Source organism: Manacus candei, unplaced genomic scaffold (genome assembly GCF_025592945.1).
Source record: "Manacus candei isolate 608988 ecotype Guabito, Panama unplaced genomic scaffold, ASM2559294v1 h1tg000042l, whole genome shotgun sequence".
Lineage (NCBI taxonomy): Eukaryota > Metazoa > Chordata > Aves > Passeriformes > Pipridae > Manacus > Manacus candei.
Genome location: NW_026138090.1, coordinates 4,882,142 through 4,895,783, shown reverse-complemented (window position 1 = coordinate 4,895,783; position 13,642 = coordinate 4,882,142). Strand labels below are relative to the sequence as shown.

The following is a 13,642-nucleotide window of genomic DNA, read 5'->3' as shown; positions in this document are numbered from 1 at the left end:
TCTTGCCATACCTTACCTGCCTCATTATTTTGCACCCAATCTGAGCTAGGAGTCTAATCTCACTCTTTTGACAGAGAGGCACAACCACCTCAAGCAGATATTTCGCTCTGTCCAAGGGTTCAGGAGAGGTGGGATATCCCATTCTCCTGCAGTGCCTTCATCTCCTCACTGACTCTAAGGGAAGCACAGACTGTGCAGGCTGCCTGGAGCCACAGGGCAAAGTAACTTGGATTTCACTAAAACACTGAAAGGGCAGGCTCCAATATCCACCCCACGGCAGGTTTAGCTGGTTGCTTTGGAACAATTTAAAACCAGAGGGATAGGAGTATCTCTTCTCAGTTTCCAGACAGCCAAACATCTGGTGTCTTTGGAATGAAACAAACACTGCTAAAAACTAAGGTCTTACACACTTGTATGCCTCAATGGACTGACTGGGGACTGCTTGGAATAAAATCCAAGTTTCCTCTTGTCTCTCATTCATTACATTATTCCATTTCTGAAAGGAAAACCCAGATGATTCCAGAGGTAGTGTGAAATAGGTGTAAGAGACAGAGATATACAAGAAATACGTGGGAAAAAAAAATCCAATTCCTTACTTAAATCCTGGGATGTGCAGGTTCAAGATAAGATAGTCATTGTCAGAGCCTCCTGCCCCACTCTGGATGTGATCACCAGCCACCTCCCAACCTTCATAGGACAGGAAAAGAACAAAATTTCAATAAATAGATGGCAAAAAAAAAATCTATCTTATCATAATTTTTTAAGCAATTCTGTACTTTAAAGTGTATTTTAAAGATACCTGGTATAAAATATAGAGCAATATCATAATGCTTTTCAATGAAAAATTTTAGCAATTGTATGAACTGCCGATTTTACAGGCAATTGTCACCTTTGAAATCAGCACAGCAATTGAAATTCCCTGACCTGTGCTGTGCAGCTCAGGGGGGATGATCCATCTGATATCTTCCAGCCTTAAAACAGATGAATCAATGAATCCATGTGTTAAATGTTAAGCATATACTTCAGTTCCCTTCTGCTCAACACACATAATTCAAAGCTTGAGTTACATCAGTCTGACAGGGTGGATCAGACAGAGGAAAATCTGTCAGAGAAGGCTGGAGGTGGGAGAAGTCCCAAATGGGATCATTTTCACCGGTGAGCTGTGACTGCTCTCTGCTGCAATTTTAGCACATGTGCAGAGAGAAAGCTCTGAGTGCTAAATGAACAAAATCACAGACTTTAATTAAGTTTTCCAAAAGAATTACGTATAACCTTGATGGGAGTAGTTAAAACACAAAATAAGCGAGGGAGAAGTCAAATAGTGTTTTTTTCAGTGGGGACATGAATGCATCTGAAGATGCATTAAAATTTATGTGGGATAGGTCCTTGGCTGAGGGGACTTCACACAGGCTGCAACTCCTGCCCTCTTCTGGTGTACGAGGGATTTTTCATTTCTTCTTTGTGATACTGTGACAGTGTGATACTGACTACAGGAAATTTCGAGCCTGGTGCAATTAAAGAGAAGGGGGAAAACTGTGTTGTGAGTCATGCAGCAAAGAGCACACTCGTTTTGATGGGTGCTCCATTACAGCAGTGATCCATGCAGGAGAAAGGCACACAGCAACACAGGAAGTCGGGCTCACCGTTCATCCCATCACATTTCGAGTTGCCAACATTAAAGCAAGATGTCTTCATGTTGCCTGGCAGGATGTTCCACCACTTGTACTCAAACCCAAGGGCTGGTTCAGTCCCAGCAGGGCAGGCTTTGCACTCTGCAGGCCAAGAGGGCAGGAAAAGGATGTCACATGGCCAAAGCGCATCTCAAACAGGGTTTTAAAGAACATAGTTACTACTTTTTTACTCTCTGGTGCAAGTAATAAGCAAAGAAAATAATTTATTTCTTTGTAATTAAACAGTCAAAGACTTATCATGACCAGAAGAGTGGAAATGAGACCAGCATTTTATTAATTGTAGATAATAAATGGATTGTAAGTAATCTGCAGCTCGCCCCCAAAGCTACATTTCCTTTTTAATGGGTTCAGCTGAAGGTTTGATCATGCTGGTAAACAAGAATTCTCACAAAACGCTGTAAGGGACAACTGAGCTAATACATCTCAGAATCAACAAGCCAGAATTAAGACTAGACAATATTGGCAGGGTACAAATATGACAGTGCTTAAAATGAGGTTTTCACAGGAAAGAACTTGGCTTGAGCAGAAGAATGGGTAAGGAGGAATTACTGGCTGTAAAAAATCTGATTCCCCGCTCAGAATCCCTTAAAATAACTCTCAGGATGTTTATATCAGCCAAGAAATGAATACAGAACACAGCAGGTCAACTTAGAGCAGCAATCCCTGATAAGAAAGGACTTCTCAGAGAAAACAGATATCCAGCTCCCTCTCTCCAATGTTATTTAACAAGTATTTTATGCAAAATGAACTCTGGCTTCTGATGATGCGTCATTTAACTAAGTCACATGCAATCAGACAACTGTTTTTGGGGACACACACAATTTTTTTGCAGACTCCTACCCTGTGTCCCATCTGAAAATGTGCCTGGTGGGCAGGGAGTACAAGAAGATGAGGCGTTGTTGTAGAAGCCAGGATTGCAGGGTGGACAATCCTGCCTCTCTCCAGAAGGAGGTAGGGTCAATGCATCAGGGAGATCCTCTCTGCAGATCTTGGGTTCAATCCATTTGTACATGATCTGAGTCTGGAATGAGAAGATACTGAGCTCACACTGTGTGCTGTGAAGCTTTAGGACTAGACACACCAATTAAGGTCTCCCTTGTAAATTAAATCAGGGTATTCCCAATGACTGAGGCCAAAACAAGACATTGAACATCCAGGACAATAAAAGGAAGGTTGGATAAAGGAAACAGAAGTAATTGGGTTCACAGGAGATTCCAAGATATCAGACCTTAAGAACAAAACAAAAATGTGAAGCTTAAAATAATTACTACTGTTCATTCCTATTTAATTAGTAAATATCCCCATAGAGACATTTCTGAGGAAAGTCAGATAAATAATTCTAACAGCTGCAAAAACAATCTCTGCATTTTTATTGCAATAACACAAAATATACCTTCTGCATTATAAATTGGGAAGGTATCCGTTAGAGGACACCACAAGTTCTGCATTTTTTCTCCATACTGGCCTGTTCTTTGAAAAGTCCTCAGTTTCTCTCCAGCCATTTTTCACCCACTGAGCAAATATCAAAACCACACAGGAGCTCTCCCAGCCCCTCTCCAGTCCCTCTGCATCACCTAAGGAGCCATTTATGAACACTTACATGAGTCAGTCCATGGTGTTACCATACACAGCAGTATGGCCTGTCTGTCATCAGCTCTCTCTGAGAAGAAGGTTTAGATGAGATGCATCACCTGTGAAGTTGGGTTTCAAATTTCATCTTACTTTGGGTCTATCTCTGAAAGGGTTTTATATCTCAAGATGAAAATTAGTTGAATTCCATAACTGAGGAACCCAGCTGGCAAGAGTGAAATCTGACCACAGCTCTTCCTCTGGGTAATTCCACCCTTGGGTCCCAGCAGTGCAATCAGGGATCCTTGAGGCCAGAAGCTCAGGTAAGCAAGATTTCACCTTATGAATTTGATCCAGATCCCTTGTCATCTCGGGCGTTGAGCTGCTTGCACTCAAGGTTAGCCCTCTGATAACACAGAGCACTTCAAGAAGTATCAATCCTCTTTGAAACTGTTTCAAAAAATAAGCTGGAAGGAGTTTCAGTTCAGACTCAGGCCTTGGCTCCTGGGAGCTGCAATTAAACTGAGGCTTTCACACTTCATCACTGCCTGCACTTTTTTGCAGCCCTGCCTGTGCCAGGTCATGTACCCTGGCTGACCCACATCCTGGCTGGCCCATGGACACAATGTCCCAGCTTAACATTGGTCGTATCTCATCACTATGGACTTGTTCGGCCACCTTGGCTCAGCCTGGCCGCTGGCACTGGGTCTGCTTTGCCCACTTTGCTCAGGCACTGAGGGACTGCTCCTGCTGTCAGAGTGGCACCTGTTCCTATGGATCAGCCTCTGCCCTTGGTGCTCCTGAACTTAAAGGATTTTCTGGAGTATTGCTCCAGAAATGCTTCAGCAGTGTCACGGTGCCCAACGTTTAAAACGAGAAGGCTCAGAAGCTGGCAAAGCATGGGTGGTTGCCCAGAGCCCAAACACACTGCACACCACAGGAATCCTACTGTGTCTGAGCAGCGAGAAGAGGGTCAGAGGGTCTCCACAACCATGGGGTGAGGGTCTCTGACACTGAGGCTGAAACAGTCAGCCTGGGATTTTTAAAGCAGCAGGTAGATGAAAAGTCAAGAGGAGTCAAGTGCCTCAATCTCCTGAGTCCCTTTCTACACATGGAGTAGGACATGAGGGAGACAACAATCTAATCTAATGTCCAATGAAAATCCTGGCTTATTTTAGTAAGCCACGGATCAGTAGGCTGGTTCTTTATGGCCACTGTTCACCCGAAGATGGCCTGCACAATCAGGCCCTCTCATTGAGCTGCATCACACGGAGAGATAGATGGGGAGTACAGCAAACTTGGACCAATTTTCAGAGCTGCAGAGCACTAAGCAGTGAGAGACACGAAAAGGGTCAACAGTAGGAGCCTATTCAGTGCCAGGGAGACTTGGATCACACAGAGCAGTGATAGGGTAATCTGCAGGAGGTTGCAATTAAAGCAGTACCTGGGGGTGTAGCAGCGAACACCATTGCTAATTTCTCAGGTCATTAGAGGCAGTTAACAGAGCAAGAATCAGTGAGTCAAGACCAGGTTGCAGAGCCTGCCAGCTCTTGGGCTAAACTCACTGATGCTTCCTTATTAAAGCACACGAGATCTCAGCTGAATTTTAGAACTGGCTGATAAGGAGACTCCAAAATACTCCATCCTGCTAGCAAATATTAGGCCAGCAACAAGCAGGTGCTAGGGATTTTTACTGCTTGCAATCCCATCCAGGTCTAAGAGAATTGGGAAAGGAAAGAGACAAGCAGGCCTGACCATGTGTTCACACCTCTATGAGCTTCTTATACCAGTAAACAGGAGTTTCTTCTCCAAATTCCACAAAAATTCCCACTTGATTACAAGGACAAAGGGCAGGAGAGCTTCAAATCCAGGCTGCTCTGCCAGCAGGTTCCTCTGTGAGATGAGATACCCAGCAGATCTAAAATCTCTGAGTGAAACAACCTCCTGAGAGTGCAGGTGATATGAGGCATGGCAAGCACATTACCAGCAGTTAAGCTCTGCTGCTGCACATGAATACTCACAGGCTGTGTATACAACATTATTTCAACAGATCATGGGCCCTTCTTTGATGTTAAAACTGAGGGACATGACACATATCATACCTATGCAGCCAAACGCTCTTCCATTTGAAATAGGAATGGTCATAACCAATGATCCTGTGCCTAGGCACTGCTGGGACAGGGTAAGTTATCACAAGCCCAAAATATGCCAGGAAAGATTGCAAACAACCATAGAGCCAGGTTTATTCTGGGACAGTACTTCACCCAGTGCTCCAACCAGCATGGAAGTAGCACCAGTGACCCCGTCAGACTCATCACAAGTGCAAGGAGCTTATTGTCTCACAGCAACAGATCCCTTAAGCAGACCCATGACAGGCAGATTCTTACAGAGAGATAAAGGCTGGAGAGAAGGCAGCTAAAGGACAAATCCTAAGCCTCAGAGAAATTCAATGCTGAAAACAAAATTGGGAAAGTAACTGGGAAAGGGATTCCTACAAACCCTACCTTGTTTTCAAATCCAGAAGTAGCAGTAAGGTCATTGAGGATAAAAATAGTATCATGCCTTCTACTTACTTTTCCTTCCTTATCACATGGGGTATGGATCTGGAAAAAGTCTTTACTTGTGCATGGAGGACGTTCTATACATGCACTGGATCCCTCATCTAAAAAGAAAAGGTGATCAACAGAATATTAAACTATCAAATAGTCCCTGGAAACAAACATAACAAGCTTAAAATCTGGAGATTAAAGTGAGTCAGCAGAAAAATACAAAACAAGTATGAAAAATCAAGCTGTTAACGGAGTCTGCACGAACATTCCCCTGAACTGAAGTGGCAGAAGAAGGAAAATACCAGCTATGCTTGTGCTACCACAATGAAATTCATTGATTCAGTATGCCCAGGAAGAATTATTAGGAAGAAGTTCTTTACTATGAGGGTGGTGAGGCACTGGAACAGGCTGCCCAGAGTAGTTGTGTATATCCTACCCCTGGAAACAATCAAAGACAGGTTGAATGGGGCTTGGAGCAACCTGGTCTAGTGGAAGATTCCCTACCCATGGCAGGGAGGTTGGAACTAGATGATCTTTAAGGTCCCTTCCAACCTAAACCATTCTATGAGTCACCCAAACCCTCACCCCAACCCTTCACCTTCAAGCAGTAATTTGTGCAGTTTGCCAACCATGGGAATATGTTCTCACTCAATAAGGAACAAAATTACTCCAACCCATTAGAAACTTCCTTACAACACTGGTCCAATTCTTCCTTTTCTCAGATATTTTTGCAATATTTCCTTTCCCACTGTGAGTATGGGCACAGGTCCCAATCATTTGCCATAATTGGTGATAGCAGGTTCTATGTTTGGTAACATATTATTCAAGGAAACAAGTACAAGGGAGAAAACTGAAGACATTTTGACTGTGAAGAATAGATTAAGATCATGTTATGTGATGGTCACCAGCTAACCAGAGCTGGGAATGCAGAGGACTTTGGGACTAGGTTTTGCAACTAGATCACTACATCTTCCAAGAACAGCCAAGGCAAGGACAAGCCAGAGAGAGTATTTTGAAAGGACATTCGTTGAAACGTGTGAATTCTGAAGGAGTGATGAAGAAAATTCATGTCATCACCAACCGATAACACAAGTTACCACGAGAGGGCACAGCACAACTGTTAAATCCTTCAGAAGAACAGTTGCCTTCCAGGTCATAAAGATCTCCATCCCTTCATGTTAACATGGATGACCTTATCCAAGTTCGACTGTGGTCCATTATGTATATGTGCCCTCTGCATGTTTTGGGAAGTCCCACATTCATTTCCCCCTTGCATATCAACTGGAGACTAAATTTCATTGTTGTATACAACCATTCTCACACCTCAAAAATCTGATGACCTCATGTACTCAGACCCTCCTGGTTTTGCTTAACCCACTTTGTTTATGTACCTGCATAATACATTTCTTCTTTACACTTGGTGCACTCTTTAGCTCCTTTCTCAGAATAAGTATTTCGTGGGCACACCTGGCAGCCAGATGCACCTGGTTTGTCACTGAAGGTACCAGGCTTGCATGAAAAGCATTCAGACGTATATGCAACTCCTGTAAACAAATTAAAACACTGAAAGAGAGAGGTACACTGCATAACTGCTGCCTACCTGCTTATGGGTGAGAGCAAGCCAGCTGCATAAAACAGCATAAAACCCACAGACTTTTACCACTTGCTTTAGACACTTTGGCTTTGCTGACTCATAATTTACGTCCTTAATCTTTGTTCCTCAATGTGAGTCTGACCCATCTAGGAACTTTATATGACACTCCGAGTTTGATCACACTTAGAACAGGACCAAAAAAGCAACTCCAGATGAAATAAATAATTTAAATATTAATTTAACTGTCAATGTTGTGATATATATCCATTTATCACTGTTGAGAGGCTTACCAATATCCATGATCTTTCTATACTACATTAGAGAACCCCTGCTTATTATTTTCTCTCTCTATTTGCTAGGCCAGTCTTCTCCACTAGATGGCATCATTTACCAGATAAATTAATTTTTGAGCCTTTTTCTGACAGCGTGAAGTTTTGATCTTCTGTTTTTACACTTTAGAGGAGCAGACAGGGGACAAGAGGCTAAAAAAAAATTCACTTCAATGCTCTAAGTACACCAGTAGAAATAGCACTTGGCAAACAGTGTGAAGAAAGAGTGAGATAAGACATAAAAGACAAATAACTCTTACCTTCAATCGTGATGTTTTTCACCAGAACTGGTTTTACTACTTTGGAGCCCATGAGAATCCCTGTTGTTCTCCAGTACAATATATTGCTACCTGATTTCAGAGTTACCTGCAATAACACATGTGACAGTTATCAGACATCCCCTCACCAAGGCATTTTTTAATTTCCTACTTCTACTACTCAGCTTTCTTGCATCCTAGTAGTGATCCTGGCTTTTCCTAAGCTGCTTAGTGTGTCAAGAGGTAATGGGGAGGGGCTGTACAGACATCTCTGAGGAGAGTCAAAGTGAGCTTTATAAAAAAGTTTCTCAACACCCAGTTTTATGGAAGAACACCAAGAGCTGTTTCTGACCTTGTTGTAAGCAGAATTTGGAAAAAGCTGTTCCTGCCTTTGTCTATCTACCCCTGGCACTCAGGAGCTTTTATCTCTAGCTCTATGTTCAGATATAGTCAATCAGTTTGTTTTTAAAGCCTCGAGATACGCTTTCATAAAGAAACTCAACACGACCCAGAGTTCAAAAATCCAGGCTCACAAGTGAGTTTTGTTTAGAGGCTTTAAAAATCAAGCTCTGCCTGCATGTAACACTACAGCATTGTGATCAGTAAGCCAGACACAAACCAGAGCTGGCCCCAGAAGCAGTCCCAACTCTCCTGCTCGTTTCTGACCCCGAACAGCAGATCAGATGCAGAAAACAACCTGTTTTCCAGCTGCCCTGGCCCACTTGTTTTTGTTGTGTGGTTCAGTAAGTGGCTGCCTGTACTGGCATGGGAAGGGTGGTGGTATCATGGCTGGGATAAGGGGTAGAAGGAAGGCAGGAGCACTTCTTTCAGCAGCAGTGTTGATGATTTCTGCCTTCAACTCACTTGTGTAACTACAGTGCCGCTCTCATCAATAAAAACAGCAGGTTTACCAAGCCCCTACCTGTCCTGCAAAGCTGTACCACAACTACTAGGCCAGTACAAGATGCCTATTGCCAACACAGTGATATTGGCCTGAAGGTGCTAATTTTCACACAGGAACAGGGATAAACTCTACCAGCATGAGTCCAGGATAATGTCATATACAGCAGTGCTGTGCAGGTCTGGCATGACGATTTTTGTTCACCCAGGATGAAGAGTTCAGAACTTCAGCAAAGTGGAAATACAGCCTGTTTTATCTCCCACACCCAAGCAGTTACTACCCAGGGGGGCAGAGGAGATCTGGGTTACCACAGGTAACAGCAGAACTGGGACCATATTGAACGAAACATCCTGTTGTGTGGGGTAGAGGCATCCAACATCAGCTCTGGTATAGCAGGACTTGTATGCTGAGAGCAGAGGCTGCAGCAACCACAAGACTGGGCTCAGAGAAGCTACCGTGACAGGATTTTCAGCACAGAAAAAACCCTTCAGGAGCGCCAGAATCATCATCTCACCTAGCTCACGTGTCTACATTTCAGCCAGGCATCTCAACAATCTTCATAGCCAGTGAAGACACCTGCATACCTCAGATGATGAGCTCAGATGGCACCATCTCCCATGCAGACTCTGTCTACACCCCTCAGCTCACCCAAGTCCATGTCCTGGATTTGGATCTATGGTTTAACTCATGCCCCTCACCCCTCCTCACCCAGATCTCCAGACTCCCGATGTAATCTTGCATCTGAGCGAAGAGGCACTGCCAACCAGAGCTGGCTCAGGAATACGTTTTCTCCTCCAGGAGGATAAGCAGATCATGGAAAATGGAAAGCATGCTGCTGCCTATGCCCATAGAAGCCTTTTTCTTCTGGCATAATGTCGCCTATGCTTTACCTTTGCTGATATGGCTCTGGGGACAAGGGTATGGTGGTTCAGTGGAAGCCGGGCCTCAGCTATTGAGCTGGTCTATGCATGGTCTGTCACAAAGCAAACCCAGCCAGCTGGGTCACAGGTCAGCCAAAGGGCTCCTGCTCCTGACATGGACAGTCTCATATCCATGCTGCAGGAGTCACCCTGGTGCTGCCAGCTTGTTTTTCAAACAGATAAGTCCCTAGAGAGCAGAATCTGGGAGCAGTCCAGCTCTTCTGCACACATTTGAGAATAAAATGTCTGTCCTACTTGTCTCCACATACACCACGTCCACTGCTCTGCTGAGACACAGGGAATAATCTTGTGTTCTCATGAGCAAACAACTGTTGTAGAAGATTTCAATTACAGCCGTGCAAAGTGATTGTGGCATGCAGATTTGCATAAATCTATTTAGCCTCATAAAGCACTTGATTCAAAGCTCAGGGAAATCAATACAAAGTCTTGCCTCTATATCATTTGCTTTGGGATCAGCTCCTTGGGGATCTCTGTGACTTTTCCCCTCAGTACTAGGAAAGCTGTGCTTCTTCAAATGCATTCACAGAAGCCGGCCCGTGCTTGGTGTCTGCCCAGTGGAAATCACAGACATTTATAAATGGAAAAGAAACTTCTTGAAGCAATTTTTCATACACTTACAGAATGAGAGCCCCATTCTCCATTGTCTGTGAGCTTCACCCACTTGTCTGCTGTGGACTCCATCTCTTTGCACTGGTCATTTTGTATCTGTTAATAAAAGCACAAGATCAGTGACCACAGTCAGGTGCATCTCTCTGTCAGCATAATGACTGCTGGGAATTAAAGACAGCTTTGTTCCTCTCATCAACATATTTAGGACACCAGTTGCCCTACCTGTGGCAAAATAACCCCCCAACTTTCAAAATCTGCTAAAGTTTAATAGTGCCTCCAATGACCACCTCTGACGTAGATGGCAAAAAAAGCAGCAGGAGGAGATCTCAGACTTATCCTCTCACTGTCTGGTCAGACAAGAATGCTGAGCATCATATCTTGCCTGCTTCCTCCTTCTCCCGAGCCAACCAAGACTTAATTCTCTAAAATCCAGAGGTCATGGACTTCTAAGTCAGAGAGGAAGTGGGATTGGATGGGCCAAAGCTAGAAGAACTACTTTCTCTGCAGTGAATATCTGCTGTGTCTTTGGCCCGCTGCCACCTGACCTAGGCATGAGAGTAACATTATCAAGGGAGAGGCAACATGCCATGGAGAGTCTGTCCTGGCAGAAGTGTGAGGTTGATTGTCCCTCACCCAGGTCCAGGGCAGCTCAGAAGCCTTTCCTTACAGCAGCATTTGGGACACTTCTTGGGACACATTTGGGATGCATAACTCTGCATCCTACAAAGCATCTGTACACTGAATTCCCACCTAGATCAACAGCACTGAGGAAAAGAGGTGAGAAGAAGCACCCATGTGCTTATTTTGTGGAACATGAGCTACAGCATCCTTGTGTCATGGTTTCCATCTGCAAAAAGGAGGTAAGAATATATATAGTCTCTTTTCACTAGGTGTAAAGGGCTTCAATACGTAAGAAGAGCCAGGGAAGGGCAGATCAAACACTTCACCATTTCCCAGTAACCTGCCACTGAAGAGTCACTGTTGGGAGCTAAAGTGCCATTTTTAAATATATTTAAGCACAAAGACATGCTGGGGAAAAAAAATTGACTTACAGGAGTGTTAAATATGGTTTCCCTGAAATACTAAGACTGACTAGGAATTTATGGGTGTTTCTATAAAGGACTGCACCACTCTGCAGACACTGCTTTTTGAACAAGGAATGATAAATTTAGAGGAGGTGAATGAGTGGGATATGGATAAAAGCAATAATCAAAAAGCCATTTTCAAAGCCAGCCCTCAGAGAAACAATACATCTGCTCCATTGCAGGAGCAGATCTGTCAGTCAATCAAGCAACTGGAGCTGGGATTCATAATCCTGGCACATTCATGTGACAACAGAGAGTACATTTGCAGCTTTCTCCCTATGAAAGAGGCAGAATAGTCTAATATAAAACTGAAATGGCTAACAGCCTTGCCTGCACTATCTGTTATCAAAGTGCAATAGCAATCTATCACACGTAATTTTGTCATCCTTTCTCAGCTCTACTAAGAGTAAGGATACTTTGCACTTTTCTCCAGACTTCAAGAAATATTAACCAAAATCAGCCACGACTTCTCACTCCTGTGGGGTACCATGAGCTGTGTTTTTCAGATAAAAAGAGTTTGTCAGACAGATATAGAGGCAGTAACAGAGGAGACTGAAAATTTCCAGTCATCTCCCTCTCTGAGTTGTCCTCTTGTTACATTTTTTTTTCTCCCAAATGACAGGTACAACATGACAAGGACAGCAATACAGGTGTCAGTGGAACCTTCCAAAGCACCTCAATAATGTGGGACATATACACCACACTGCAGATACTGGCACTGGGAACCCTCTGGCTCCCTGGACCACAACCAGTCCATCCATGTGTGCAGACCAGGATTGCCTTCCCCATTCTGGTTGCTGCTGATCAGACTGTTTTAGCAATCTGGGTACAGCATGGTGCAAGCCCAATCAGGCTGCTCCCAATTCAGAGCTGATGATCTCCAGCCCCTTCATTTCACAGTGCAGATGCATCCTCAAAGCCTAATTTCTACTGAAATTCATGTGAATTTCTCCTGGGTTTCTTTTCATCGTAATTACTAGGACACGAATTCACCTAAAATCAGAATTAAGTTTTCCACATACTACTACCTCAGAAGAAGTCTTTTTAAACATTAAATCCCTTTTTAACATCTCAAGTCAAACACCCCCAAACGTGAAGCATCTCTCACCAATAACTGTCTTGCAAAAGGCTGGACTAACTGGGGCAGTCATGACCCCTAATGAAAAAATCTCAGCGCATGGCAGGATAAGATCAGTTCTGCCTGAGTTTTGAAGATGAGATAAATACCTCAAGACAGTATAAGTGACAGAAAGAGAAGAAGATTTTTTTATCTTGTTCAGCAATAACAAGCTGTGGGCATACGGGGAATGTAAAGGGGGGTAAATCTGCTTCTAACGGTCTTTATCTGGGTTGAATTCTTACAATATAAGGTTGGATTCACCATGTAAAAGGCCTTACAAAAAATTCAAAGAAGATGTTGTTGTCAATATACTGGTATTCGAAGAAGACAGAACCCGATTTCTTCAGGTGCACAGCGTAGATGAGGGAAACTGTACAATCATCCCTGTTTGACTCGATGTAATTCCCTCGAGGCGTCCATGAAGAGCTGATGAACATAAACAAAACAAGCCTCAACTGAGATCACAGATACTGAGGAAACTATTCTTACACTACCATACAAAAACATGTTACATAATAAAGAACCCAGAATGCCACAACAGATAACTACAGTGAATTTATTAATTCATTACTGGATTACCATTTATTTTTCAACTCTAATAGATATAATACATATAGTAATTGTATTTTATATCTGGTTTTATGTTAATATGTTACATGAATAATATAAAACATGATACTTTTCATTAAAACTGTGCGTGTGAAAGAATATGGTACGAAAAATTGAGGACCCGGCCTACATAAGAAAGGTTTATTATCCACAAGTTCAATACAGTTTCAATTATACTCAGAAACAGCCTTCTGCAACCACTGTGGGTCTCTAAATAGGCTGTAAAAGGACCTTTTAGCCACATTTACTATGCCATGACCCTGGAGCTTTACAGCTACAAATAAGAGCAGCTCCAGGCTGGTCTTAGACTCGCTAGCTGCTGATGAGCCCAAGGAGACCATGTCGACAGCAAAGAGATGGCTTCAAAGTTCACCTCCCAGCCACTCTT

At 43.3% G+C, this 13,642-nt stretch overlaps 1 protein-coding gene across 1 annotated transcript in view; it reads right to left on the bottom strand.

The window, feature by feature from the left end:
• The window catches only part of ELAPOR2 (endosome-lysosome associated apoptosis and autophagy regulator family member 2), a 101,560-nt gene that overhangs the window by 19,687 nt on the left and 68,231 nt on the right, over positions 1-13,642 (bottom strand). The window contains exons 4-11 of the mRNA XM_051795289.1: positions 12,924-13,071; positions 10,450-10,536; positions 7,993-8,098; positions 7,201-7,353; positions 5,834-5,922; positions 2,532-2,712; positions 1,644-1,772; positions 597-687 (exon numbers count right to left, since the gene is read on the bottom strand). Coding sequence (XP_051651249.1) covers positions 597-687; positions 1,644-1,772; positions 2,532-2,712; positions 5,834-5,922; positions 7,201-7,353; positions 7,993-8,098; positions 10,450-10,536; positions 12,924-13,071 — 984 coding nt within the window. The remainder of the gene's footprint in view (positions 1-596; positions 688-1,643; positions 1,773-2,531; positions 2,713-5,833; positions 5,923-7,200; positions 7,354-7,992; positions 8,099-10,449; positions 10,537-12,923; positions 13,072-13,642) is intronic.